Source organism: Rana temporaria, chromosome 5, assembly GCF_905171775.1.
Source record: "Rana temporaria chromosome 5, aRanTem1.1, whole genome shotgun sequence".
NCBI classification, from domain to species: domain Eukaryota; kingdom Metazoa; phylum Chordata; class Amphibia; order Anura; family Ranidae; genus Rana; species Rana temporaria.
The window spans coordinates 169,777,662-169,803,557 of NC_053493.1; the positions used below are offsets into that span (position 1 = coordinate 169,777,662).

Sequence of the window (25,896 nt, forward strand, 5' to 3'; positions counted from 1 at the left end):
TAGATTTGTAGACATGTCTACAAATTTTTATCTGCTGGAATTGGGAAATTTCCGCGGATAAATATCCGCAGGAATGTACACACCATATAATCTATCCGCTGAAACCGATCCGCTGAGATTTTTCAGCGGATGGATTCTATCGTGTGTACGGGGCCTGACACATAACGGGTATTATTATGTTGTATTCACATACAAAACAGACATCTACAGAACTAATTATAAGTTGCAATGACATACCTCATCAATCAATACGAAAACTAAAACATCTTTTTCATTTATCAGTTCTTGAATCTTCTGAAACATCTTCGTTACCAGCTTGCCACTCTGAAAAATATAATTGTCTGATGCAATTTCTCAGTAACTTTAAAGTGAAAGACAAACTTTGACAAAGAATGCTAAAACAGATAAATATCAAATGTTTTATTTCTCTTTTACAAAAGGTGTAAAAAAAATAAATAAAAAAAAATCACAAACCGGTTTGTGGAAAAGGGGTTTGCTTAACTCCTTCCTGCCTACCGTATGCATATATGCAAATATTTTGGTACATACAATGAAAAAACAGCCTTCACTTCCGTAAGTATATCTGAGAAAACGTGGCCTGGTGAACAGCAGGAGAGATAAAAAATATCTGATTACTGGGACTTCTACATGAATTAGTCACCTTTTACAATCTAAGTTTTGGCTTTTTGATATCAACCTAATATCTACCCATATCCTCAAGAAGTGTTTCTCAACCTTATTTCAGTCAAGGCCCTTTAAAAATTATGGACAGTCTCGAAACACCCTATTTTAAAATGTAAAAATTATTCTAATAGTTTTACATAATGTAGCAACAGCCACAAGTCCAAGTAGGACACACAACGTTAGAGGTGATTTATTCTTCCAAAGCAAATGCACATTTGTTAACTGGTACTGACCAGTATGCCAATGTTTCTCCATCACTTAGCTAGTGCGACCCCACCACTGATGGAAAGGGTCAAACAAGGATGCTATGATGATGTTATTGGCCGTTAGTTCGCCAGCAGCTAGAACAGGGATCTTCAAACTACGGCCCTCCAGCTGTGGTGGAACTACACTTCCCATGAGGGATTGTAAAAATCTGACATTCACACGCATGACTAGGCATGATGGGAATTGTAGTTCCTGAACAACTGGAGGGCCGTAGTTTGAAGACCCCTGAGCTAGAAGGATGTAATGGTGCACAATAAAAACCTGTGACTTTGTGTAAGTAAAAGGCAGCCTACATCCACATGCTGGAATAAAATTGGGGTGTGGGGGTAATGGCGCTGTCTGTTCAGTAGCCACTGGCTAAAGAAAAAGAAAAAAAAAAAAAGCCTGCTTCAGAAGAAGTTACCTTACGAAACACGCGTAAAGCGGTTACACGCACTTCCGGGTGGAACAGCTAACTAGCTCAGTGGAACGCACGGCGTCCGGCAGCTGCTACCACATACATACCGGACTGATAGTGCCGTGTCTGCACATCTGCGATTATCGCAGACAGCTTATCTTTTATTTATTATTTTTTCAACTTTTTTATTCAATTTTATTTTTAATTATCCTTGTCCTGATTAGTTTATGGGCAATACTATACACTGTTTGTACACGCTCATATTTTATTTAGCACGCCAAGCTCTTATTGGCAGTGCAATATAGCTTACCCTGGTTTTTACATATCACTCTATGGGAGCCTGTCTTTTTTTCTGGAGGAGTCTGGACGATTAGGAAGATCTTTGCCACCTGGTGGAAGTCGTTCCCAGAGAGCTCAGGGAAGGAAGGATTGGGATCGAGAGACATTGCAGTGTGTTTTGCACCCTACCCCTGCAGGGGTGAGGGCTTCTGGTGAGTGGGGACCCAAGTGGGGTAGCACCGGGACCACCGCGCTTACACAAACTGCATAGTGTTATCACCCAGCACAGCAAGAAGCACTGTTTCAAGTTGATTACTGCACTCAAGTTGAATTTGAATTTCAATTAACTGTTTGAGGATTCATCACTTTACTGCTGATTTTTGTGACATTTTTTACACATACTTTTGGATTGACCTTATGACTTTTTGGTTTCACTTTTTGTGTTACACTTTTCATTATCCAACACAGTTGGGTACATATATCCAACTCTGGTTATCACAGGATTTAATACTTTTTGGTGATATATGCTGATGTTTTTTGCACAATTGTGCACATACTATATTTATATTCAACTATTATGCTACGGGAATCACAGGACTTTATCTCACTTTAGGTTTACATATATTTATATTTTGCTAGCGGAGTTCTAGTTCAATTTATTTTTATTTGCATCTATTTCACACATATGCGCCTATTTTTATCCACATAGTATGTTTGGTCTAACTAGCAATAGTTTTCCACTCTAGTGACTCACTATATAGTTACATTACTTTGGTTTAGAGGCTGCTTCATATTTTGGTTTAGATATACTCAGCTGTGCCTAGCATTATATCATAATTCCAGGCTGGTGGACGCCATCTCTGGTGGAACTAGTGTGCATTACTGCATATATATTGCCGTGTGTATCCTCTTTTTTTTTTCTTTAGCCAGTGGCTACTGAACAGACAGCGCCATTACCCCCACACCCAAATTTTATTCCTTTTTTATTTGTATCCCCTTGGGGATACAAAAGAGGGGGGGCCGCAGTCTTATAATTTACATTATTTACATTTCCCACCTCTTATCCCAAGCGCGGGTATTCCATTTATTTTCTATCTTTTACATCCACATGCTGGCTTGTATACAATTTTTGGAAAATGTAGGCATTTTGCCAAGGCACCCGGTTGAAAAAGGCTGTCCTAGAGTCCTAGTCTCAGCACTACCCTACTGTCCTGGGTGGGGCCCCTCCTCACGGTGGTTGGCTTTTGGTCTCCCCGTGCCCGCTCTCAGGCATTGTTGATGGGCGCCTCTTGATCCACCACAGTGATTGCCGCCCTACTATTAGAATTGTGGGTCCTGAAGAAGCCTTGAATCAGCGAAACATTGACCTAACAGAAATATACAACATTCTATGTGACCGTGTTCTGCTGTATATCAAATGTATTGACTTCTTCAGGTAGCTATACTGGGACATAATGTCTTTAACCACTTAAGGACCCGCTCACGACTATATACGGCCTGTTTTTAAAGATGGATATCTCGGTAACGGCAGCAGCTGCTGCCACAACCAAGATATCCATCTTTTCCTTGAGCGGTCCTGTAAACGATAATGGTGGCCTCCGCAGCGGATTCTCCACATGATCACCGTTATCGGGGGCGGTGGGAGAGGGGGCCCCCCTCTTGCCGCTCTCCCGCACCCTTCGCCGCTTACCGGACCTGTCTGTAGCGGCGGAGGCGATCGGGTCCTGTCCCCTGCTCGGCTGGGATACAAGTGAGGGCAAGATGGCCCCCACCCGTCCCCATAGCATAGCAGGGCGGAAGCAACGTCAAAACGTCACTTCCGCCCATGCTTCTTAAAGCCATATTTTCTTGTTGTCATTTTTTTCAAATGACAAAATGTTTTATTTTTTTTGCATTTAAGTCAAATTATGAGATCCGAGGTCTTTTTGACCCCAAATCTCATATTTAAGAGGACCTGTCATGCTTTTTTTCTATTACAAGGGATGTTTACATTCCTTGTAATAGGAATTAAAGTGATGCATTTTTTTTCAGTGTAAACATTTATAAAATAAATAAGAAAAACAAAAAACATTTTTAAAAGCGCCCCGTCCCGACGAGCTCGCGCGCAGAAGCGAACACATACGTGAGTAGCGCCCGCATATGAAAACGGTGTTCAAACCACACAAGTGAGGAATCACCGCGATCGTTAGAGTGAGAGCAATAATTCTAGCCCTAGACCTTCTCTGTAGCTCAAAAGATGCAACCTATAGAATTTTTTTAAACGTCACCTATGGAGATTTTTAAGGGTAAAAGTTTGACGCCATTCCACGAGCGGGCGCAATTTTGAAGCATGACATGTTGGGTATAATTTTACTCTGCGTAACATTATCTTTCACAATATATAAAAAAATTGGGCTAGCTTTACTGTTGTCTTATTTTTTATTCCTTTGTATTCCTGCTAGTACCTGTGCTTTCCCGTTTAGAAACTGACCACACTAAGCAGGAGAAACTCAGCCTGCTCTGCGCCAAAAATCTTGCACTGCCATGCCCCACCCCTTGCACAGCCATTCACTGGAGAGTTCAGTTGCCGTTGCTCCTCCTCCCCGCACCTCATATGCAGCTGAGAACAGAGAAGATGTAATGACTTATATAAAAAAAAAAAAAATCCCTTTTTTAAAATGTTTTATTTTTTATTATTATTTCTCTACACAAATGTTTTTCCTTTCATTTCAGTTTTAAACTGAGAGCCGGTTCACACACAGGCGACCCGATTTTGGGGGCGACTCGGCAAGGCGATCTCAAGGCGTCTTGAGAGGCAACTTGCAAAATTACTTCAGTATTGAAGTCAATGCAAGTCGCCCTGAATCGCCCCCAAAGTAGTACAGGAACCTTTTTCTAAGTCGGAGCGACTTGCGTCGCTCCTATTAGAACGGTTCCATTCACTACATTGGGATGCGACTTGTCAGGCGGCTGTGTCGCCTGACGAGTCAACCCAGTGTGAACCGAGTCTTAATGGGTCGTTTTACAAGGCGATTTTTTACAATAACTTTCATTTCATATTATTTTAAAAGTTTACCGCACTGCTAATAACAAGGAAAGGAAAGCAAGTTACTGGGGATTTTAATGCATTCCCCCTCAACCAAAAAATAGCCTGCTCCTGCAAAACAAGGCAAAGTGCATTGAAAGCCTTTCTGAAGGTTTTACATTTTTGCAATTTATATATGAATAAACTGATTATGCTTGCTGTAGTCTGCACATTATTAGGGAATAACCAAAATGGATGCATACAGAAAGAAACATCAAAGAAAATTGGCAGTATGAATCTAAATATGTATGATACAGCTCATACGAATCAACAGTAGTTTGCCATTTGACCACTGGGGGAGCTGTCTTAGGATGATGGCGCTCCTGTCTGAACAGGCTTTCTGTTTTCCCCCTAGTGATAAATAAAATATATAAATAAGACTTATAGATGCTATCGTTGCACATGTTGTTTTGTGTTTGAGCACACTTTTTATATAAAATTGCTGTTTTTTTCACTCCTGATAGAGCGTGATTATGGGTGAAACATGTTAAGCTTTAGGGTTGGGATGCTCACTTTTTGATGTGCTCTATAATATCAGAGGATGCAGGGTAAATTTGAAAAATAGTCTGGTGTGTAAGGCACTCATTATTATGACTGGTTCTTGGACGCAAGTAAGGGAATGTCTCCCCTCATGGAAAACTGAATTTGAATACTCCTACCAAATTTTATTTATTCCCTGCAGCCAACAGTAGGTTCGTAATTTAGACATTTTTGACAACATACATTATTTTTAGCTACGCATGAATAAAAGTTATGTTTTAAGGCTTAGTAGGGTTCTGTGCATAGAGAGATTGACACATAGCCCTCACATTGATTTATCAGTTGTGATTGCGCACAAGGTGGTCTGTAATACATTTATGGCCAGATTCACAAAAGAGATACGACGGCGTATCTCCGAGATACGCCGTCGTATCTCTGAGATACGATTGTCGTATCTATGCGCCTGATTCATAGAATCAGGTTACGCATAGATAGCCCTAAGATCCAACAGGTGTAATTGACTTACACCGTCGGATCTTAGGCTGCAATTCTAGGCCGGCCGCTAGGTGGCGATTCCATTGCGGTCGGCGTAGAATATGCAAATGACTAGTTACACCGATTCACGAACGTCCGCTTTGCCCGTCGCTCTAAATTTACGTTGTTTCCTTAGAGATACGCGGCGTAAAACTATGGGTGCCCTCTAGGTGGCCTAGCCAATGTTAAGTATGGCCGTCGTTCCCGCGTCTAAATTTTAAATTTCACGTTGTTTGCGCAAGTCATCCGTGAATGGCGCTGGACGCCATTTACGTTAACGTCAAAACCAATGACGTCCTTGCGACGTCATTTAGCGCAATGCACGTCGGGTAATTTTAAGGACGGAGCATGCGCAGTACGTTCGGCGTGGTGCCCGCCCCATTTGAATTAGGCAGGCTTGCGCCAAGCGGATTTACACTACGCCGCCGCAAGTTTACAGGTAAGTGCTTTGTGAATCAGGCACTTACGCTGTAAACTTGCGACGGTGTAACGTAAATGGGATACGTTACGCCGCAGCAGCGTAACAGATTTCTACGTGAATCTGCCCCTTAGTTCTGTATATTCAGGCAGATTTATTGGTTTATAGTTCAAAGTGCACTGAATGACATATTGGAGAGAAAGATGTGTGATCAGCCCTCTCCTGTAAAATTCTTGCGCCATGAAGTTAGCAAAGGGAACATGTTTACATAGATATTTATAATGAATACCTCTGAAAACCACTTTGAGAAAAGGCTGTGACTGTTAATCTCTACGAGTTGACCATATCTGTACCTAAAAAAATAAAAAATAAATCAATCATAGGTTGTTCCAAATGGAAATTTGAATAAAATGTTTGTGCACCATAATTTTACAAACTGCCGTTTGGTCAGTCATGGCAAGAAAAATTATTCATGCGATAGTTCAGTTAAATAATCTCAAATAAAATACACAATTTGATGTGTAATGTAAGACACAGGAATGTATATGCTAGTATAGAGCTCCCAAATTGCAACCACTTCTCAAAAAAACAAAACATTACACCACTAGATCAAAAAAAAGGGAGTAATATGCAAGAGAAGAATAATAATATTAATAAAAAAAATAAAAATTTAAACATGACAAAATGGCAAATCTTTATATACAAAGTAAGCTACTACCTATAGGACAGTCTGATAGTCAGCTTTTGCGCCAGTGCTTTACACAATGATGTTTTTCCTGTTCCAGGTGGGCCTAACATTAAACAAAAAAATGTATTAACACATAAATTACCAAATGTTACAAAGCAAAACATGTTTCCTTTTAACCACTTCCCGACGGCCGTACGACTTTGTACGGCCGCAGGGTGGTTCTACTTCTCTGAGTGGCCGTCTTTATACGGCCTCCACTCCTCCTGGCCACCGATGCGCGTGCCTTGCGGCCGCGATGTCCGCCAGGCTCCCGCGATCGGCGGTTACAGAGACAAGGATGTGGATCTGTGTGTGTAAACACACAGATCCACGTCCTGTCAGGGAGAGAGGAGACCAATCTGTGTCCCTTGTACATAGGGACACAGATCGGTCACCTCCCCCAGTCAGTCCCCTTCCCCCACAGTTAGTAACACTATGCAGGGTACACATTTAACCCCTCCCTCACCCCCTAGTGTTAACCCCTTCAATGCCAGTCACATTTATACAGTAATTGGTGCATATTTATAGCACTGATCGCAGTATAAATGTGAATGGTGCCAAAAATGTGTCAAAAGTGTCCGATGTGTCCGCCATAATGTCGCAGTACCGATAAAAATCGCAGATCGCCGCCATTACTAGTAAAAAAAAAATAATAATAATAATAATAATAATTCTGTCCCCTATTTTGTAGGCGCTATAACTTTTGCGCAAACCATTAGCTTATTGCGATTATTTATTTTTTTTTTTTTTACCAAAAATATGTAAAATACGTATCGGCCTAGACTGAGGGGAAAAAAATTGAGCTATTTATTTTTTAGCAACAAGTAAAAAATATTTTTTTTAAAAAATTGACGCTCTATTTTTGTTTATAGCGCAAAAAATAAAAAACCGCAGAGGTGATCAAATACCACCAAAAGAAAGCTCTATTTGTGGGAAAAAAAGGACGTCAATTTTGTTTGGGAGTGATGGATCATGGAAAATGCCATACCGGGCATTTTCACCCCCTTTCCTGCCCAGACCAATTTTTATTTTTCAGCGCTGTTGCAATTTGAATAACAATTGTGCGGTCATGCAACACTGTACCCAAATGAAATCTTTATGTTTTTTCCCCCCCACAATTGGAGCTTTCATTTGGTGGCATTTGATCATCTCTGCGTTTTTTATTTTTTGTGCTATAAACAAAAGAAGAGCGACTATTTTGAAAAAAAAAAAAAAACACAATATTTTTTACTTTTTGATTTAATAAATATCACAATTTTAAAAGAAAATTATTATATTTCCTCAGTTTAGACCAATACGTATTCTTCTACATATTTTTGGTTAAAAAAAAAAAAACACAATAAGCGTATATTGATTGGTTTGCGCAAAAGTTATAGCGTCTACAAAATAGGGGATAGATTTATGGCATTTTTATTTCTTAACTAGTAATGGCAGCGATCTGCGATTTTTATTGTGACTGACATTGCGGCGGACATGTTTTTGGGACCATTCACATTTATACAGCGATTAGTGCTATAAAACTGCATTGATTACTGTGTACATTGACTGGCAGGGAAGTGGTTAACACTAGGGGGCGCTGAAGGGGTTAATATGTTCCCTATTGAGTTATTCTAACTGTAGGGGGAGGGGGACTCACAAGGGGAGGAGACCAATCTGTGTTCCTCTGTACTGGGAACACACATCGGTCTTCTCACCTCTGACAGGAGGTAGATTTGTGTGTTTTACACACACAGATCCACACTCCTGCCATGATTGCGGGCGCCTGGCGGACATCGCGGCCGCCGGGCACGTGCACCACACTGGGGAAACTCGCTTTGATATGCAAGTACTTTGGATTAAGAGCATTCTCCTCTAACGGATTATGCTCGTAATCCGAGGTTCCACTGTATTTTTATTTGAGAGGTTTGCAGGAGAATACAAGAGTTTTACACTAGTAGGAAGAGATTAGGGCTAAAGAGCTGCTGTTGGCTGGAAAATGCACCACTGGGGCTGCACAATGAAGACCAGGCAAATCACATACTAACTCATTATGAAAGGAGTACCATCGATCGAAGCTGGTGCAGCAGTCCCCGCACACTGCTGTGACCAGTGACATGTCTCCGAAATGTTACCTCCGGGTTCGCAGGCTCTGGTGCTGCAAATGGCCGGAGCCACAATGACGTCACTCCTGGTCACGGCACATCAGCTGAAGCAATGACATTAATGAGCCGTTTCTTCAGTGCGCATGTGCCGATGACGTCGGCACATGCTGATCCAGTGGATAGCTCCTAAACCGTGAAAGGAGTCTCCAACGTGAGAAACAGCAACAAAAACCTAAAAGCCAATACAGCCAAATACAGTATCTTGCTCATTCTATCCAAATGACTGAATCTAGGCCTTTAACAAGTATATTTAAATATTTGTTGTGCGTTAAAACAAAAATAATTACCATGTAAAAGGACAACTCTGTTCCAGGCAATCAAGTTGCTATCAACATTTTTGTCGGAAAACAGCAGCGTGGTTGTAACATAATCTAAAAGCTAAAAAATACACAAAAATGTTGTTAAAAATTCTATGAAAATACATCCGTTATAATTTTAACAATAAAAAACTGCAGACTGCTTAGACAGCATACACTCATAACCTTACCCAATCAAAATGCAAATATATATCCAAAACACACAAAACTTAACAATAAAAAGGACAACTTTACATAAACAGCAAAATATAAAAGGCTACATACAGCATCTGACAATACTTTACAACCATACTCGGAGTCGCATATCTATTCTCTAGTCCTAGCTTGTACAACTTTTTATGACATTATGTGGAACTGTATCAAATGCTTTGCTGAAATCATGATAGGTCACAGCACCAAATGTGGTCCGAATCATTTGATCATTTGTGATATAGTAAAAAAAAAAAAAAAAAAAAAAAGAATAAATTAGATTGTGAGCTATATCTTATCACACACGCACACACACACATTTATGGTTCGCTACCAGGTGTTAGTGTTAAAGCATGTAGTGACAAAAAACACAGGTGTGAAGCCAGCCTCAACATATAACCCTGTGTATAAAAGTATAGGACATTTTATAAAGAGCCCACAATTTTATTAGTTAAAGGATCACTAAAGGAAAAACATTTTTTTGCTGAAATGACTGTTTACAGGGTATAGAGACATAAAAGTTAACCGATTCCTTTTAAAAATGATTACAAATAGATTACATTCAATCATATAATGTGCCTGTAGTTTCACTTTCGTTTTTAAACTGGTTTCATGTTTCTGTGAAGTAAAGAGACCCACAGAACAAAAACAAAACAAATCCAGGGCAGGGTTTTGTTTTTAAAATGAATTCTGTTAAGTTTTAGACACACAGTAATGACAGCTTAGACCATCGTGAAAAGCTCCCAGTACTGTGAAGAAGGGGGTTGTACTACACTAGGTAGTGACATGGCGGACTTTCAAGGGCAATCACAGGGACATTTAGAGTTCATAAAAAATAAATTTAATTACAAAAATACAAATATACAAATAAATTTCAATATATATTAAGAAAAATACATAAATACATTTAAAGCAATATATTTATCTCGCCGACGCGTTTCGCCTTTCGGCTTCTTCGGGACGAGCTTTGAGATTTTATGACAAGAAGATATTGCTACTTGTATGTCTGAAAAGAAATATACATTTTTAACATACAGACAACATAGAAACATAATCCAATACAAATATTGAGAGCCAACATGCAACGAAAAGATTCAAAAAATACCAAAAGGTTGGTGGCCATCCAGTTCATCACGAGTCATTGGAATCACAGGTAAAAAAAGGGTACCAGGTGATGCGTTGGCAAGCTGTTAAGACAAATATAAATAACCAAAAACATAATCATAAAGTATATATATGTACACAAGTATTATGTGTACATATAGATGCATGCTAATGTGCTGGCTTGGACAGGAAACCTACCCCGATGAGAGGAGAAGAATCTCCTGGTGATGTAAAGGGGTCACAGCGAGGGTAAATAGCTGATTCTAAAATGAGAAGGTAAATATATGGAACCATGGATGATTTAGCAGAGATGGAATATAAGAAAAACCAAATAGATACTAGATATCAAAATTGCAAACTTGCAGAGGCAAATCATTTACCTGGAAATTAAAGCAGAAGAACAAAAACCGGGACCAGCAAGGCAGAGGGCAGGTGGAGAAAGCCTAGGGGGAAAGTAAATTCCTGATATAGGACAACCACGTTGCACTGTCCAAACAAAGGACAAACCGGAAAGTTAGGAGCCTGTGTAAGATATATAATACATAACCATGGTAGCCATTGAGATAGAGTAATGCAATGATAGATAGAGCATAGAATGCTATAAGTAAAGAAAGATTATTACCTTGGAATCTAAAAGATGTAGTATGTCCCGGGGGGGTAGCAGCCTGTGCTCCGCGCCGGGTTAAACAGATGAGACTGGCTTTATATAGGCCAGCATTCATAGATGACGCGTCTCACGTCGAGAAGACGCGATGACGTCATCATCAAGGCGCCTGAATCGACGGCGCATAAACAAAAGGAAAGGAAAGTCAGCTGCTGCAGGCCATATTAGCTCAATCCAATGAGCGCCGCAGTGTGGCCAATGACAGCGCGGGCAGTCTGAGGGGGCGGTGTCGATGTGATACAAGTGCCCACCCCGTCCCATCATACATAATGGAATGGGTGTGGCTGTGGGCGTGGCAGCAACGATCGTAACATCGAATCCCGCCAGCCCCCACACTTGAGTATCGGAAAGAAGCCGAAAGCAGTGTCAACAGACATCCGAAAGCAGACAGGTCTAAAAAGGGCCAGCACCGCTGTCATGACAGTGTCTGCTTTCGGATGTCTGTTGACACTGCTTTCGGCTTCTTTCCGATACTCAAGTGTGGGGGCTGGCGGGATTCGATGTTACGATCGTTGCCGCCACGCCCACAGCCACACCCATTCCATTATGTATGATGGGACGGGGTGGGCACTTGTATCACATCGACACCGCCCCCTCAGACTGCCCGCGCTGTCATTGGCCACACTGCGGCGCTCATTGGATTGAGCTAATATGGCCTGCAGCAGCTGACTTTCCTTTCCTTTTGTTTATGCGCCGTCGATTCAGGCGCCTTGATGATGACGTCATCGCGTCTTCTCGACGTGAGACGCGTCATCTATGAATGCTGGCCTATATAAAGCCAGTCTCATCTGTTTAACCCGGCGCGGAGCACAGGCTGCTACCCCCCCGGGACATACTACATCTTTTAGATTCCAAGGTAATAATCGTTCTTTACTTATAGCATTCTATGCTCTATCTATCATTGCATTACTCTATCTCAATGGCTACCATGGTTATGTATTATATATCTTACACAGGCTCCTAACTTTCCGGTTTGTCCTTTGTTTGGACAGTGCAACGTGGTTGTCCTATATCAGGAATTTACTTTCCCCCTAGGCTTTCTACACCTGCCCTCTGCCTTGCTGGTCCCGGTTTTTGTTCTTCTGCTTTAATTTCCAGGTAAATGATTTGCCTCTGCAAGTTTGCAATTTTGATATCTAGTATCTATTTGGTTTTTCTTATATTCCATCTCTGCTAAATCATCCATGGTTCCATATATTTACCTTCTCATTTTAGAATCAGCTATTTACCCTCGCTGTGACCCCTTTACATCACCAGGAGATTCTTCTCCTCTCATCGGGGTAGGTTTCCTGTCCAAGCCAGCACATTAGCATGCATCTATATGTACACATAATACTTGTGTACATATATATACTTTATGATTATGTTTTTGGTTATTTATATTTGTCTTAACAGCTTGCCAACGCATCACCTGGTACCCTTTTTTTACCTGTGATTCCAATGACTCGTGATGAACTGGATGGCCACCAACCTTTTGGTATTTTTTGAATCTTTTCGTTGCATGTTGGCTCTCAATATTTGTATTGGATTATGTTTCTATGTTGTCTGTATGTTAAAAATGTATATTTCTTTTCAGACATACAAGTAGCAATATCTTCTTGTCATAAAATCTCAAAGCTCGTCCCGAAGAAGCCGAAAGGCGAAACGCGTCGGCGAGATAAATATATTGCTTTAAATGTATTTATGTATTTTTCTTAATATATATTGAAATTTATTTGTATATTTGTATTTTTGTAATTAAATTTATTTTTTATGAACTCTAAATGTCCCTGTGATTGCCCTTGAAAGTCCGCCATGTCACTACCTAGTGTAGTACAACCCCCTTCTTCTTGAACTACTATTTCGGATGTGGGCCAATGTGAGTGCTTATATGTTATTCCCCCTCCCCCCCCCTTTTTTGCTCCCAGTACTGTGGTCATAAGGAGCCAGACAACCAGGAAGTGTGGAGATCACAGCAGAATTACAGCTACTTCAAAGCAAAAACGAGCAATGAGGACATGAAACCAGTACTGCAGTAAGGTAAAGGAAGCTATTTAGCTAAAAAAAATGTTTCCTTTAGTGACCCTTTAATAATTAGGGTCCTTGTCGAGTGACATTTACCGCCTCTGCATTGTTGGTAAGCTTTCCATCAACAGAGTGACATTAGAAAGTGTCACCATGTTACAGTACATCCTAAATACAGGTGGAACATGTAGCATATTGCAAATAGTAATAGTTGTGTTAGTCTTTAACTGTACAATACAACCAGACAGTATGTCATCACTAAATGGTCTATAAAAAAAAAAAAAAAAAAAAGGCAAGTGCTGGCAATCAGCTTTTCTTCTAAAAGCGATCGGGGCAGCTATAAAGCCACCTAACCACTTTTTCAGAGCTGTGGAGCCCTCTCCTTCAACCGTTGTAACTGGGCTCTACCGTTCCAACCAGGACCACTGTAAGTGGTCGGGTCGGCTGCCCACAGGAGGAAATAAAGATTCCCTAATCTCCTCTGTGATGAAGACAGAAGTAAGGAGGATTTTGGCACTTCCAATACAGTTTATTGGCCTACAGCCAGAGAAGCAGCTGACCAAACACATCTGTGTTTGATCAGCTGCATTGGAGGGCAATGGAGGCATTAAGGATGTAATAAACCATTGATTTCTCCATAGAGAAAACCTGTCACTGTTTAAAGCTATCACAATTGGTCTTGTTTAGTTAAATGAAGAAAAATGTAAAAAGTAGGGAATAAATAAAAGCAATAAAAAAGAAAAAAAAATGCACACATCGGTCCGGCACGCATATGTAAGCAGTGATTGCGCCACACATGCAAATTATCCCTGCAAATTTCTCTGTGAGAGAAATAATTCTAGCACCATAGCTCATATTTAAACTGATAAACTGTTGCCTGAGGACAATTTTAGGTAACATAATTTGTCGTCATTTGACAAGTGTGTGCAATTTTAAATCTTGATGTTTGGTATCTTTTTACTTGACACAATATCACGTTTTAGATTTTGCCATACATTATGGCAGTGATGGGGAACCTTTTTGAACGAGTGCCCAAACAGTGACACAAAACAAACTTATTTATTTCAAAGTGCCAACATGGAATTAAAACCTACCAGCCGCTCTGTACAGAAGAAGGGACCAAAAATGTACAATTCTGCCCAGAAAAAAAACTTTTGTGCTTTTTCAAAGGAGTGCGTTACTCTCAGAATACTGGGATCAGGGATGGATGCATGTGATCAGAATACTGGGATCAGGGATCGATGCATGTGCTCAGAATACTGGGATCAGGGATCGATGCATGTGCTCAGAATACTGGGATCAGGGATCGATGCATGTGCTCAGAATACTGGGATCAGGGATCGATGCATGTGATCAGAATACTGGGATCAGAGTTAGTTGCATGTTCTCAGAATGCTGGGATCAGGGATGGATGCATGTGCTCAGAATACTGGGATCAAGGATGGATGCATGTGCTCAGAAAACTGGGATAAAAGATAGATGCATGTGCTCAGAATAGGGCTTGCAAATAATTTTATAGCAAAAAAATTACTAAAAAAAAAAATTGTGACTTCAAGGTACTAAAGTAGGCATATTCTGACACCTATAAGGCTTAGTTCTTTCTCTTTACTATTAGCCAAGTGAACTACAAAATGAAGGTAGTATTGTATCCTGTGATTTGTGAAAAGTTTACATCACTTTCGGTGTAAATACTGGATCTGTTTGAAGAATGATTCTGTCATTGTGCATTTTGAGAAAAAGCTCTCAGACAGACAGAGCCTGAAGTTCTCATATCATACGTGCTGTAGTGATAGCCACGAGGAAGACAGTTTTGAGTGTAAATGGGCGTAAAGAGGTTTCTTGTAGGGGCTGCAAGGGTGCTTTTCATGATCCCCCTCAGTACCACCGACAGATCTCAGGCGGGACATTTTTGTGTCTTGGGTGGTCTGTACTTGAGCCATCGCTCTGCAAAAATAAAAAGACCAACGGGTCTTCTTTTAGTGTCCGTTCTACATCAGATATAAGGTAACCATTTGTGACTGTGTGGTTAGTCCCATGAATAAGTTTTTATAACGAAACATGTCGGGGTATTGCCATACAGTCTAATTTTACCAGTGAATGCTGCGTTTTTGGATGCAGAGTGTGTGTGAAGTTTTTTATTTAAGTGGATGTGCAGCTGCATCTGACAGAAGTCCATGGCACCGTGAGTAGGAGAATTGGTTTCACTTTTTCTCGCTGATCGGGGGTCCGCCGTGACCGCTTCTCACCATTTTGACGTTTGAAGGAGTTTCTTGATGTGATATTCTGCTGTTTTACAAGATTTTGTTTGTGAGTGCACTGTTTGAAGTTTTATTTTGGTGTGCTATTAAACCTTTGATGGTATCACACTATTTGCACTTCTTTTGTCTCTCTCTGACATATATGTGGAACTGATTGGATGTCATATTTGGATTACATCTATACTGACGGGAACAACTACATCTGATAAGGTTTTTTGTGCCAAAACACGAGAGTGTGAGGCAAACCTATCCGGTGAGTTTCCATTTGATGGGGGAGGAGTCACTGAGCACTGTCGGGTGTGGTGGAAGTTTTTGGAAATATTTGAAGATCGCAGGATCCTTATACACATGAACTTTGCTTTGTTTGGCCACGTTCTAAATTATTTTAAAGACTGTCTCTTGCACTTTTAGTGCGTTCACTTCACGTTTAAGTCAATCACGGGTGTTCATTATTACAGTCACAGTTTAGTGTTTATTTCTTAAACTGGATATATTTTGTTTATTATCACTGTATATCATTACATATGGGTTGTAGTAATGTATTTTATATGGTCAAATATGCACAGTTATTTGATAGCGCTGTTTTAATTTGTTGACACTCTTTAGAGAGTTTCATCATCTTACACTTTTTTTTCCGTTCTAGATACACCAAAAGCATTTGAACCTTCAGCATACTGAGCGCTAGACCTTTATCAGCATCCCTGCTGTAGGGATTCTAAGATAGTCGTATATCCAACTTTTGGCTGTTATTCTCAGTGCACCAGCACTTAGATTTTTTTCCAGGTCTTTCTGTAGATGGCCCTGGTGTTCAACTTCCTGGCGCTCAGAAGCATCTCCACCACTTTATCTGAGAGTGCTTTTGATCTCAGGATGTCTTCCTCAGTAACCAGTCCACCCATTTGAAGCTTGTTTTAGGCCTGTTAGGGATCCCCAACACATCGGGTCATCCCTGCGTGGAAGTAGCCAAGGCTCGTCTGCTGGGAGACTGAGGAGCTGAGAGAACCAAACTCTCTTGGGCTAATATGGTGCTTCTCAGTATCAGTTTTGTCTGTTCCTGTAGGAATTTTTTCATCACTCCAGGAATCAGGTGTCCTGGGGGAAGGCATAGCACATCTTGAAATTCCATGGGTTTTAGAGTGTGTCTATCACCAGAGGCCAGTCTCGAAGGTTTAGCGAGTAGAAAACGTTTCACCTTGGGGTTTTTCCGGGATGTAAATAGATCTATTTTTGGCATTCCCCAGCAGGCTGTAATTTTCCTGAACACCTCTGGGTGCAATTCTCATTCCTCTTGGGAGATCTCTTGGCGACTGAGGAAGTCTGCTACTTGATTTTTTTCCCCCCGCTCCCAGTGACAGTAGATTCCTTTTGCCCATCGACAGATCTAGTTGTAGATTTGGCTTAAGCAGGGCCCCCCTGCTTGTTCATATAGGCCTACTGCCATGGCGTTGTCCGACAAGATTTAAGTGTGTTGACTTCTTAGCTGGTTTTGGAAGTGTTCTATGGCTTTGGCTATTGTCCAGTTCGAAGACGTCTGGACTTCCAGGGACCAATTCCTCATAGCAGATTGACCTGCTAGGTGGGCTCCCACCCCCAACTGCTTGCATCCGTGGTCAACTTCCATGAGGTTGGGAAAGACCATGCCAGACCCTGGTTCAGGTTCAGAGCGACCTTTTCACCGAGGTTGGAAGAGTGTTTTGTTCAGATCCTCTTGCTGTTCTTTTAGGAGAAAGGTTTGTAGAGGCCTTAGATGATACTTGACCCATTGTACTGCAGGTATCGTTGAGGTCATCAGACCCAGAACCGACATCAGCTCTCTGATAGATATCGGGAGGTTGTTCTGCATAGAACTCACTCTTAGCAAGGCCTTGAATTTTCTCCTTTAGTAGGGACGTTTTCTGCTCTATGGAACTGAGCAGATATCCCAGAAACCGTATGTCCTGAGTAGGACACAGGTTTGATTTTTCGATGTTTAAAATCCATCCTAATGACTTCAGCCATAGTTGGGCTTCTGCCAGGTCTTTTACCAGCTTTTTCTGACGATGGCGCAAAGAGCAGGTGATCTAGGTAAGGCACTACGCTAATTTTTCTTCAACCTCAGAAGAGCCAGGGCTTCTGCTAGGACTTCCTCAGTGACGAGGACAGCTAGAAAAGAAGAGTCCTGCTTTGGAAATTATACTCCTTTTCCTCTATCTCCACTGCCAACCTCAGGTACCTCTGGGAATTTTCTCGTATGGGAATGTGGAGATCAGCATCCCTGAGATCCATGGTAGCCATGAAGGTTCCCAGTTGAAGAATGTTAATTAATGAGTATCGATTCCATGTGGAATTTCTTGTAATGTATCGCTTGATTCAGGGGTTTTAGATTTATTAGTCGAAACTTCCTGGAGGGTTTATTGATCACAAAAACCTGCATGTAGAAACCATTTTATTTTCTTCCTCTGGGACTGGAGTAAGGACCTTCTCTTCTGGTCTTCCATCTTCCCCAGCAAAAGTGGGAGAGCCCTTGCCTTTTCAGGATCCTTGGGAAGTTTCATTAATAGAAATCTCTCTGGGAGGATGACAATAGTAGACAGTAGAAAGGTAGCCAGCCTTCCCCCTACTGGCGTTCCGTAGTCACTGTTTTGGGGTTTGGTAAGAAGAGCCAAAGAGGACGTTGCTCTTCGGCTTCCCCTTGTAACCCCCTCCAGTGCTTCTTGGGATAACCTTTTTCTTCTTGAGGAAGTGCTCTTCTCAGTCGAGAAGGGTTTCTGTCAGCCGTTCTTTCTAGGGCTTCGTCCAAGATTGTTCCAAATAAAAGATCTCGGAAAATTGGGAGGTTACATAGTCTTGAATGAATACCCTAACCAAGTCTTCATCTAAATAGCCCACCTGGCTGCCATGGCTAGACCCCCTGATCTCGCTCCCAGTTTCACAAATTCTACTGACGCATCCCCTATGTAACCGACCGCCTTGGAGAGAACTGGTAGGGTTTTCAGAATTTCTTCCCTAGGTGTACCATTCTTAATATGGTCTTGCAGCTGGGAGAGCCAGAAGTCGAGGTTTCTCGGCACGCAAGTGGTGGCGAGCACAGGCTTCAGGCTGGCGATACTCGTTTCCCAGACTCTCTTCAGGACAATGTCACACCTCTTGTCTATACAATCCTTTAGATGTCCCATGTCTTCAGAGGCCAATGAGGATTTTTGGAGACTTTAGACAGTGGGCAAACAATTTAGGATTCTTGTTCCACACCGCCTGTGAATCGTCACTGAAAGGGAACCACTTCTTATGACTAGCTGCAAAAAATGGCTTATTTTCTGGGTCTGCCCATTATTCCTCACAACGTCTGACATCACCTGGTGAACCAGGAATACTTTTAACTTTTTCTCTTAGACCCTGGTACATTAAGTCATGTTTTGATGGAAGCTATTTTTCTTCCTCTATTTCCAAAGTCTCATATATAGCCCCCAGTAAGTCCTCTACATCTTCAAGGGACAATTTGTACTTGGGGCCCTTTTTTTCTTCTCCCCCAGCTTTCTGCTCCGAATATGAGCTTTCGATGGCCATTTCGATAACCGTGCCCCTATTCGCTCGTTCCCTCAATGTCTCCTGCGACCCAGAGGCGACTGATCTTGGTGAGGCTATGGGAGAGGAACTTAAAGAGGGAGCTATAGGAGGTTTTACCTCCGAAAATAATTTGTGTAGATTGCATCTGACTGTTACTTAAACTAGCTTTTCTATACACACTTGACACAACGATTCTGTGAATTCCAAGGGCATCTTGGTAGCACATTTTGCACACCGCTTCCTGTGAGTGGGCTTTGGCTCTGTAGGAGGCTTGGCCTGCCAAAACACAAAAAACACAGGGGCCCATGGCGATGAGCCGCTAGAGACCACCACTATCTAGCTTACCGTTTCCAAACTGGACTGGTGTCTAACTGTGTCCCACGTCCCTTGGAGCCTGGGCAGATGAAAGGTCATCATCCTGCTGAAACCTGGCTGGACTAACTCCCCCAGCGTGTGGATGTCGTTGTTCTGCCCTGGAAATGTTGCGGCGGTCAAACAGCCTCCGGCTGTGGAGCCAGCTGAGAGGACACCGCATATCTCCATGCCTGGGCTCAGAAGGAGCCGGAATCCGGGACACTTCCTGCCCGCTGCTAAGGAGGCTTGCCCGTGGCTGCAAATCCGACCTCCTCACCAAGGCTCTGGTAAGGCTCACTGACCCGCACCACTCAGAGACTCCCATTCCTCCACCTGCTGCTGCACACGCTAGACACCTGTCCCAGGGTCAGCCCTTGGAAGATGCAGCCTCTCCAGTCCTAAGGCAACATGTCCACCTTAAAAAGGATTAAATGACAATGTGCTTCCTGAGGAGGAGGAGGAGATCCATCTCTCAAGGGCTACCCTGAAAGACGTCTGGGGGAAAAATGCTGATATTAAAATGTATGTGAAAAATGTCAAAACTGATCTATAGGAAAGCGGTTTATTGTCTTGTTTAGTAAAAAGGCCATCTCTGCATCTGTGTTGCAATCATGGAAGTATAATAGGCAAAGTGTGGGTATTCGGTTTCATCTGGCAATTATTATTCATGTGTTCCACCCCTACACGTCAGCAATAACAGAATTACACTGCAGATTAAGTCTTCCGTTTCACAAGCCAAACAAAATGTAAATAAAAGGCTACCACATATCACTGATTGTGTACAAAACACACAGGCACTGTCAAACTGAATTTACTTACATTTGACTTTATTTCACTGTCATATATTAAACTCTCCCATAGTCCATGAAATTCAGCTGAAATTTTAAAACAGTGGATTTCAAATAATAATAATATAAAGAATCATTCTACTATTGGAACAACATTAATAATACATTACCACCAAAAAAAAACATTTTGGATAAAATGCAAGAAGAAACATTTCAGAATAGACACCTAAAAATTCAACCTTCTACTATAATATTTATACCGTATTTGCCGGCGTATAAGACGACCCCCTAATTTTCCAGGAAAAAAATTGGTTTTGGGATATACTCGCCATATAAGACTACCCCCTTCCTTTTAGTCTTTCTGGAAGCTGAGGGGTAGCCAGAACAACCGCTGACAGGCATCCGTGATAGGAACACAGAACAGAGGCGCTGCTGGGAAAATTTGTGTTCCGCCTATCACAGGACAATCTGAGAAGGCGGCGCAGCTTTCAAATCATGGACGCCCGCAGCAGACGGAGACCGTCACCGGCGTATAAGACGACCCCCGACTTTGGATGGATTTTTTTGCATCCAAAAATTCGTCTTATACGCCGGAAAATACGGTATATATGAAGCGTGGGCAATCCGCGCTTCCCCCACATGTATGAACAACGATCTGTAATTTCCCCAAGTCAGTCCCACCCCCCCTTCAGTTAGCACACACAGGGAACATAATTAACCCCTTCCTCGCCCCCTAGTGTCAACCCCTTCCCTGCCAGTGGCATTTTTATAGTAATCAATGCATTTTTATAGCACCGATCGCTATAAAAATGCCAATGGTCCCAAAAATGTGTCAAACGTGTCCGAAGTGTCAGCCATAAGGTCGCAGTACCGATAAAAAAAAAAAAAAAAAAAACGCTGATCGCCGCCATTACTAGTAAAAAAAAAAATATTAATAAAAATGCCATAAAACTATGCCCTATTTTGTAGACGCTATAACTTTTGCGCAAACCAATCAATAGACGCTTATTGTTATTTTTTTTTTTACGAAAAATATGTAGAAGAATAATACGTATCGGCCTAAACTGAGGAAAAAAATTGTTTTTTATATATATTTTTGGGGGATATTTAGTACAAAAAAGCAAAAAATATTAATTTTTTTCAAAATTGTTGCTCTATTTTTGTTTATAGCGCAAAAAATAAAAACCGCAGAGATGATCAAATACCACCAAAAGAAAGCTCTATTTGTGCGGAAAAAAGGACGCCAATTTTGATTGGGAACCACGTTGCACGACCGCGCAATTGTCAGTTAAAGCGACGCAGTGCCGAATCTCAAAAAGTGGCCCGGTCATTGACCAGCAATATGGTCCGGGGCTAAAGTGGTTAAAAACGGCTTATTGCATCTGTGATAAGTACTCGGGTCACCAATCTTTCTTGCACCAGGACATCAGAAACTACAGTTACAGTACATTGTTCATACACATCTCTCTCACCAGCAGGCAAAATCCAGTTGTCAGCTGCCACAAGGCTCTCACTATCTTCTTCCAGATTTTCTGAACTGGGACCTTCTTCATTTAAATGAAAAACATTTACAAATATACTGCACTTGCCAAGATCAATAGGCTTCAAAAAAGAAAAGAGGATATTCAAAATTAAATAAAATAACATTTTCAAATTTTTGTTCATTCTTTTTTTTTTTTTTTTTGCATTTTAATGCTACTGATGTCATATGGCTTCTTTCTCCCAATACTTGTCTACAGCCTAGCCTGCCTGTGGTTGCTTTACTTTTTTGTAAATATTTTAAGCAAGTACAGAGAATACCTATGATCTTGCCAGAAATGCTCTGCATGCAAAAAAAATTTAAATGTCAGTAGTGATTAAATATCACCAGAAGAAAGCTCTGTCTTTAAAAAAAAAAATGATATACAGTTCATATGGTTACAATTTTGCATGACTGACATATTGTCAAAATGTGACAGTGTGGAACAGGGAGTATTTGATTTAAATCACTAGTAAAAAGGCTTCATTTAAATCAACTCAATTTAAATCATAATTTTTAAAGAGCAACTGTTATCTTTGTCCCGCAGCGGCTCCTCCTCTGACCCGCTGTTTACTCACCGACAGTCCCATTCACTTTAATGATGCTGCAGGAAGGAAACAACAAGGTGAGGGACGTGGCGGCAGCAGGTGAGTGGATGCCGCTAACAGGCGCTGCCACGATGCATGTGAAATGACAGGAGCTCTTTCTTGCTGGTAGTTAGAATCTTAAATATTTGCAAACAAATTTAAGGTTTCCTATTTAGAATAATAAGCTGTCAGATTAGTAAAACAGCGACATCAGAAGCGATTCAATCATTTAGTTTGTAGTGGACACAGATTTGCAAAACAAAGGGATAAAGGAATATTCCTGAACTTTGTTTTATCTCACGGTTGGTATGAAATTGTATGGATGCATGTTATCTCAGCTTGCAGAGCTTGGATTCATTGAATGAGTTTACCAAAAATGTAGATATTGCAGAATATACAGCCTCATGCTACATACCTAAGCTCCATTTCATGCTGAATAAACTAAATTTATAATGTATATTAAAAAAATAAAAATTTAGATAGATTTTTACTCCAAAAGTATTGTACTAAAATAAATTTGATAAAAAAGTAAAATAAAAAATTAAATCTTTTTTTTTTTTTTTTTATCGGATTAAAAAATAAAAAAAGCCTGGGGGGGGGGGGGGTTGTAAGTCAGCAGCTACAAATACTGTAGCTCCTGAGTTTTAATATAGGGACACCTACCTGTCCAGGTAGCCCACAATGTCGGCATCTGAAGCCGACCCGTCTATCGGCTCTGGTTGCAGGCGCCGTCATCCTTACAAAGGCAAACAGGAAGTGAAGCCTTGCAGCTTCACAGCCTGTTTCCTACTGCGCATGTGTGAGTCGTGCATCACTTTCTGAATGGTCCCGCTGTCTTCTGGGACCCGGGTGTGTCTCCCAGAAGGCAGCGTGGGGGAAGGAAAAGGTCACCCTTACAAGGAAGTGGGAGTGGATACCTGTTTAACAGGTATCCACTCCCCTGAAAGGTGCCAAATGTGCATGCAGATAAGGATAGCTTCCACAATTGGGTGGAACTCTGCTTTAAGGTAAAAAAGCTTTTACCTTTACAACCACTTTAACTCTGCATGTACCTAGATAATGCAAAGCCTACCTGCACTGCAAAGGTTAAAAGCTCATTACGTGTAGGTGTAGAGCAGGGTTATGCAATTAGCAGACCTCCAGCTGTTGCAGAACTACAAATCCCATGAGCCATTGCAAGACTCTGACAGCTACAAGCATGATACCCAGAGACAGAGGCATGATGGGACTTGTAGTTTTGCAACATCTGGAGGTCCGCTAATTGCTTATCCCTGGTGTAGAGGAATTAGTTGTAACACTTACCTTATTCCTTGATCCCACAGGCTTTCTATGCACTGTGTAACTGGTCCCCCCCCCCCCCCCCCCAAGGTCTCTTTTATGAAGGCACTCTAACAACATCACATACAATGCAGTGAGGTCAGCAAAGACCCATCCACAACCCCAAGCATCAGGGAGAAGAAGTGAATTTTGGACGCTTGCCTGGATCGAGGAATAAGGTAAGTATTATAGCTTATTCCTCTACCCTAAACCTAAAATGGAATTCCAGGACAAAGCTATCTAATCTTCAAACTGCTCCCACACCTACAGACATGACTAAGGCAATAATCATGAGAGAAAAAGTGACTTTTACGACTGACACTAGCCTTTCCCAAAATATTACTAAGCCAACATCCCTTAGTTCATTTACACATTGGAAAAAATATTTGTCATATTCAAATAAGGAGGTACCCAAAAGGTATTCCAAAGGCAATAGCAATGATCGATATGTTTGAATATCTGTGTTGCACAAACAGAAGTCTTCGAAAAGTGCATTTGTCCAAAACAGAAATGCTACAGATAGTGCCTTTGCCCAAAACATCGATACTACAAATGGCAAAAATCAGTATCACATAATTTAGGGCCCAACTTTGTGTTTCTGTTTTTAACGTTCTGAAGGACCTTTAAAAAAGTAATGCAGCCTTTTCTGCAATACTCCCCATTTATCATGGCGTGCCCAGCCTAAGCACCCCTTCCCCACAGTACTTCTTTTATCACCACAAGAAATCCTCAGTTTGGGACTCATTTAACCTGGAAGACTAAGGACATACTGGGAATGCAGGGTGTCAGACTGAGGTCATGTCAGGCCACACTCAGCATCATTGATGACAGTCCACCAGTGGGAAAAGATCCTAGGAGGAAGGGGACCCAGTGTGTCATGTGACTGGTCTGAAGACATCTGGATATAGGGAAGAGTAAAAATTAAAAAACAAATGGGGGCTCTCAAGAGGGGAACTCGGAGCTGGACTTTAAAGTTAAACTACAGCAATCTGTAATAAATTTCAAAACACATTAATGCAAATGTAATCTACATGCCTTACCTGTCGGTCTTTAACTTTTAACTCCGTATCTACAATGGCCACCGAATTGACATTCTTTGTTAAAAACACATCATCAAACTCTGTCCAAGAATAATCACCAAACACAACGCAGTGCCTATTTAACAGCTGTAGAACACAAGTTCTTATTTCTTCAGTCTTTGCAGTGCTGAGGATTAAACAGAAAAATGTGGTTTAACCATTAGAATTATAACAAATAAGATATTTACTTGGATAGGTGCGTGGTCCCCAACCCAACAGCTCCAGAACCATAAATAATTCTCCACCTTTGTCATTAGTCCCAGCAGCCGTTCAGCTAGTCTCATAGGCTTAGTACTTGTACGTTTTAACAAGTGATAATACTTGGATTTTAAAATCGTTGTAATAGTCACTTATAAAACGTAATCCCCAAACAGGCAACAAAAAACTCTACTCATAAAAAAAAGTGCACAATGTAAGGGTATTTATTCATGATTTAAACCTTAAAATATATAGAGGCGGGGACAACCCCCCTGGCTCATCTCCAGGGACTGGGTTGTCCCAGGGCATGCCAAATTGCTACACAAGCCCTCCGCACCCCCACAGCCATTTTTGACATTGCACCCCCCCGGCTCCATTAATATCCCCCTACCCGGTAGAAACATTTGGCCTTTTCATATAATGCCCGTGAACATCGTTTTTTTGTTGTATGTATATCTCTGTCCAACCTGTTTATTTGTGCCATTTCTATTTACACGACCCTGCGAGGTCAGTGTTTTTTTCTTTCAACACTGACTGTTGAACACGTCCTGTTATGTGTTCCTTTATAAAATAAAATACTAAAATACTGATTATACAAAATATATATATATATATATATATATATATATATATATATGCACGATAAAAGATTTTAGTGATAACTGGGGCTCTGTTAAGAGAAATGTATCCTCACTTTCTGTCCTGCTGATAGGGATTTACCAAACAGAAAGTGACTGAAGCTCTTTGTGCGACGTTGTACCCAAACAAAATATATATCCTTTTTTCCCCACAAATAGAGTTTTCTTTTGGTGGTATTTGATCACCTCTGAGATTTTTATATGTTGTGCTTTAAACAAAGAGTGACAATTTTGAAAAAAAAAAAAAAACACAACATTCTGTACTTTTTGCTATAATTAATATACCCCCCCCCCCCCCTGCCGAAATATATTCTTCTACATATTTTTGTGATGAGCGATTTCCCCC

The 25,896-nt window shown here is 41.1% G+C and overlaps 1 protein-coding gene across 3 annotated transcripts in view; it reads right to left on the reverse strand.

The window, feature by feature from the left end:
• The window catches only part of TRIP13 (thyroid hormone receptor interactor 13), a 140,161-nt gene that overhangs the window by 76,650 nt on the left and 37,615 nt on the right, over positions 1-25,896 (reverse strand). For all 3 annotated transcript variants that reach the window (XM_040353371.1, XM_040353369.1, XM_040353368.1), the window contains 7 exons: positions 24,676-24,841; positions 21,685-21,814; positions 20,244-20,299; positions 9,279-9,369; positions 6,842-6,914; positions 6,413-6,476; positions 238-324 (listed from right to left, as the gene is read on the reverse strand). In XM_040353371.1, the coding sequence (XP_040209305.1) occupies positions 238-324; positions 6,413-6,476; positions 6,842-6,914; positions 9,279-9,369; positions 20,244-20,299; positions 21,685-21,814; positions 24,676-24,841 (667 nt within the window). The remainder of the gene's footprint in view (positions 1-237; positions 325-6,412; positions 6,477-6,841; positions 6,915-9,278; positions 9,370-20,243; positions 20,300-21,684; positions 21,815-24,675; positions 24,842-25,896) is intronic.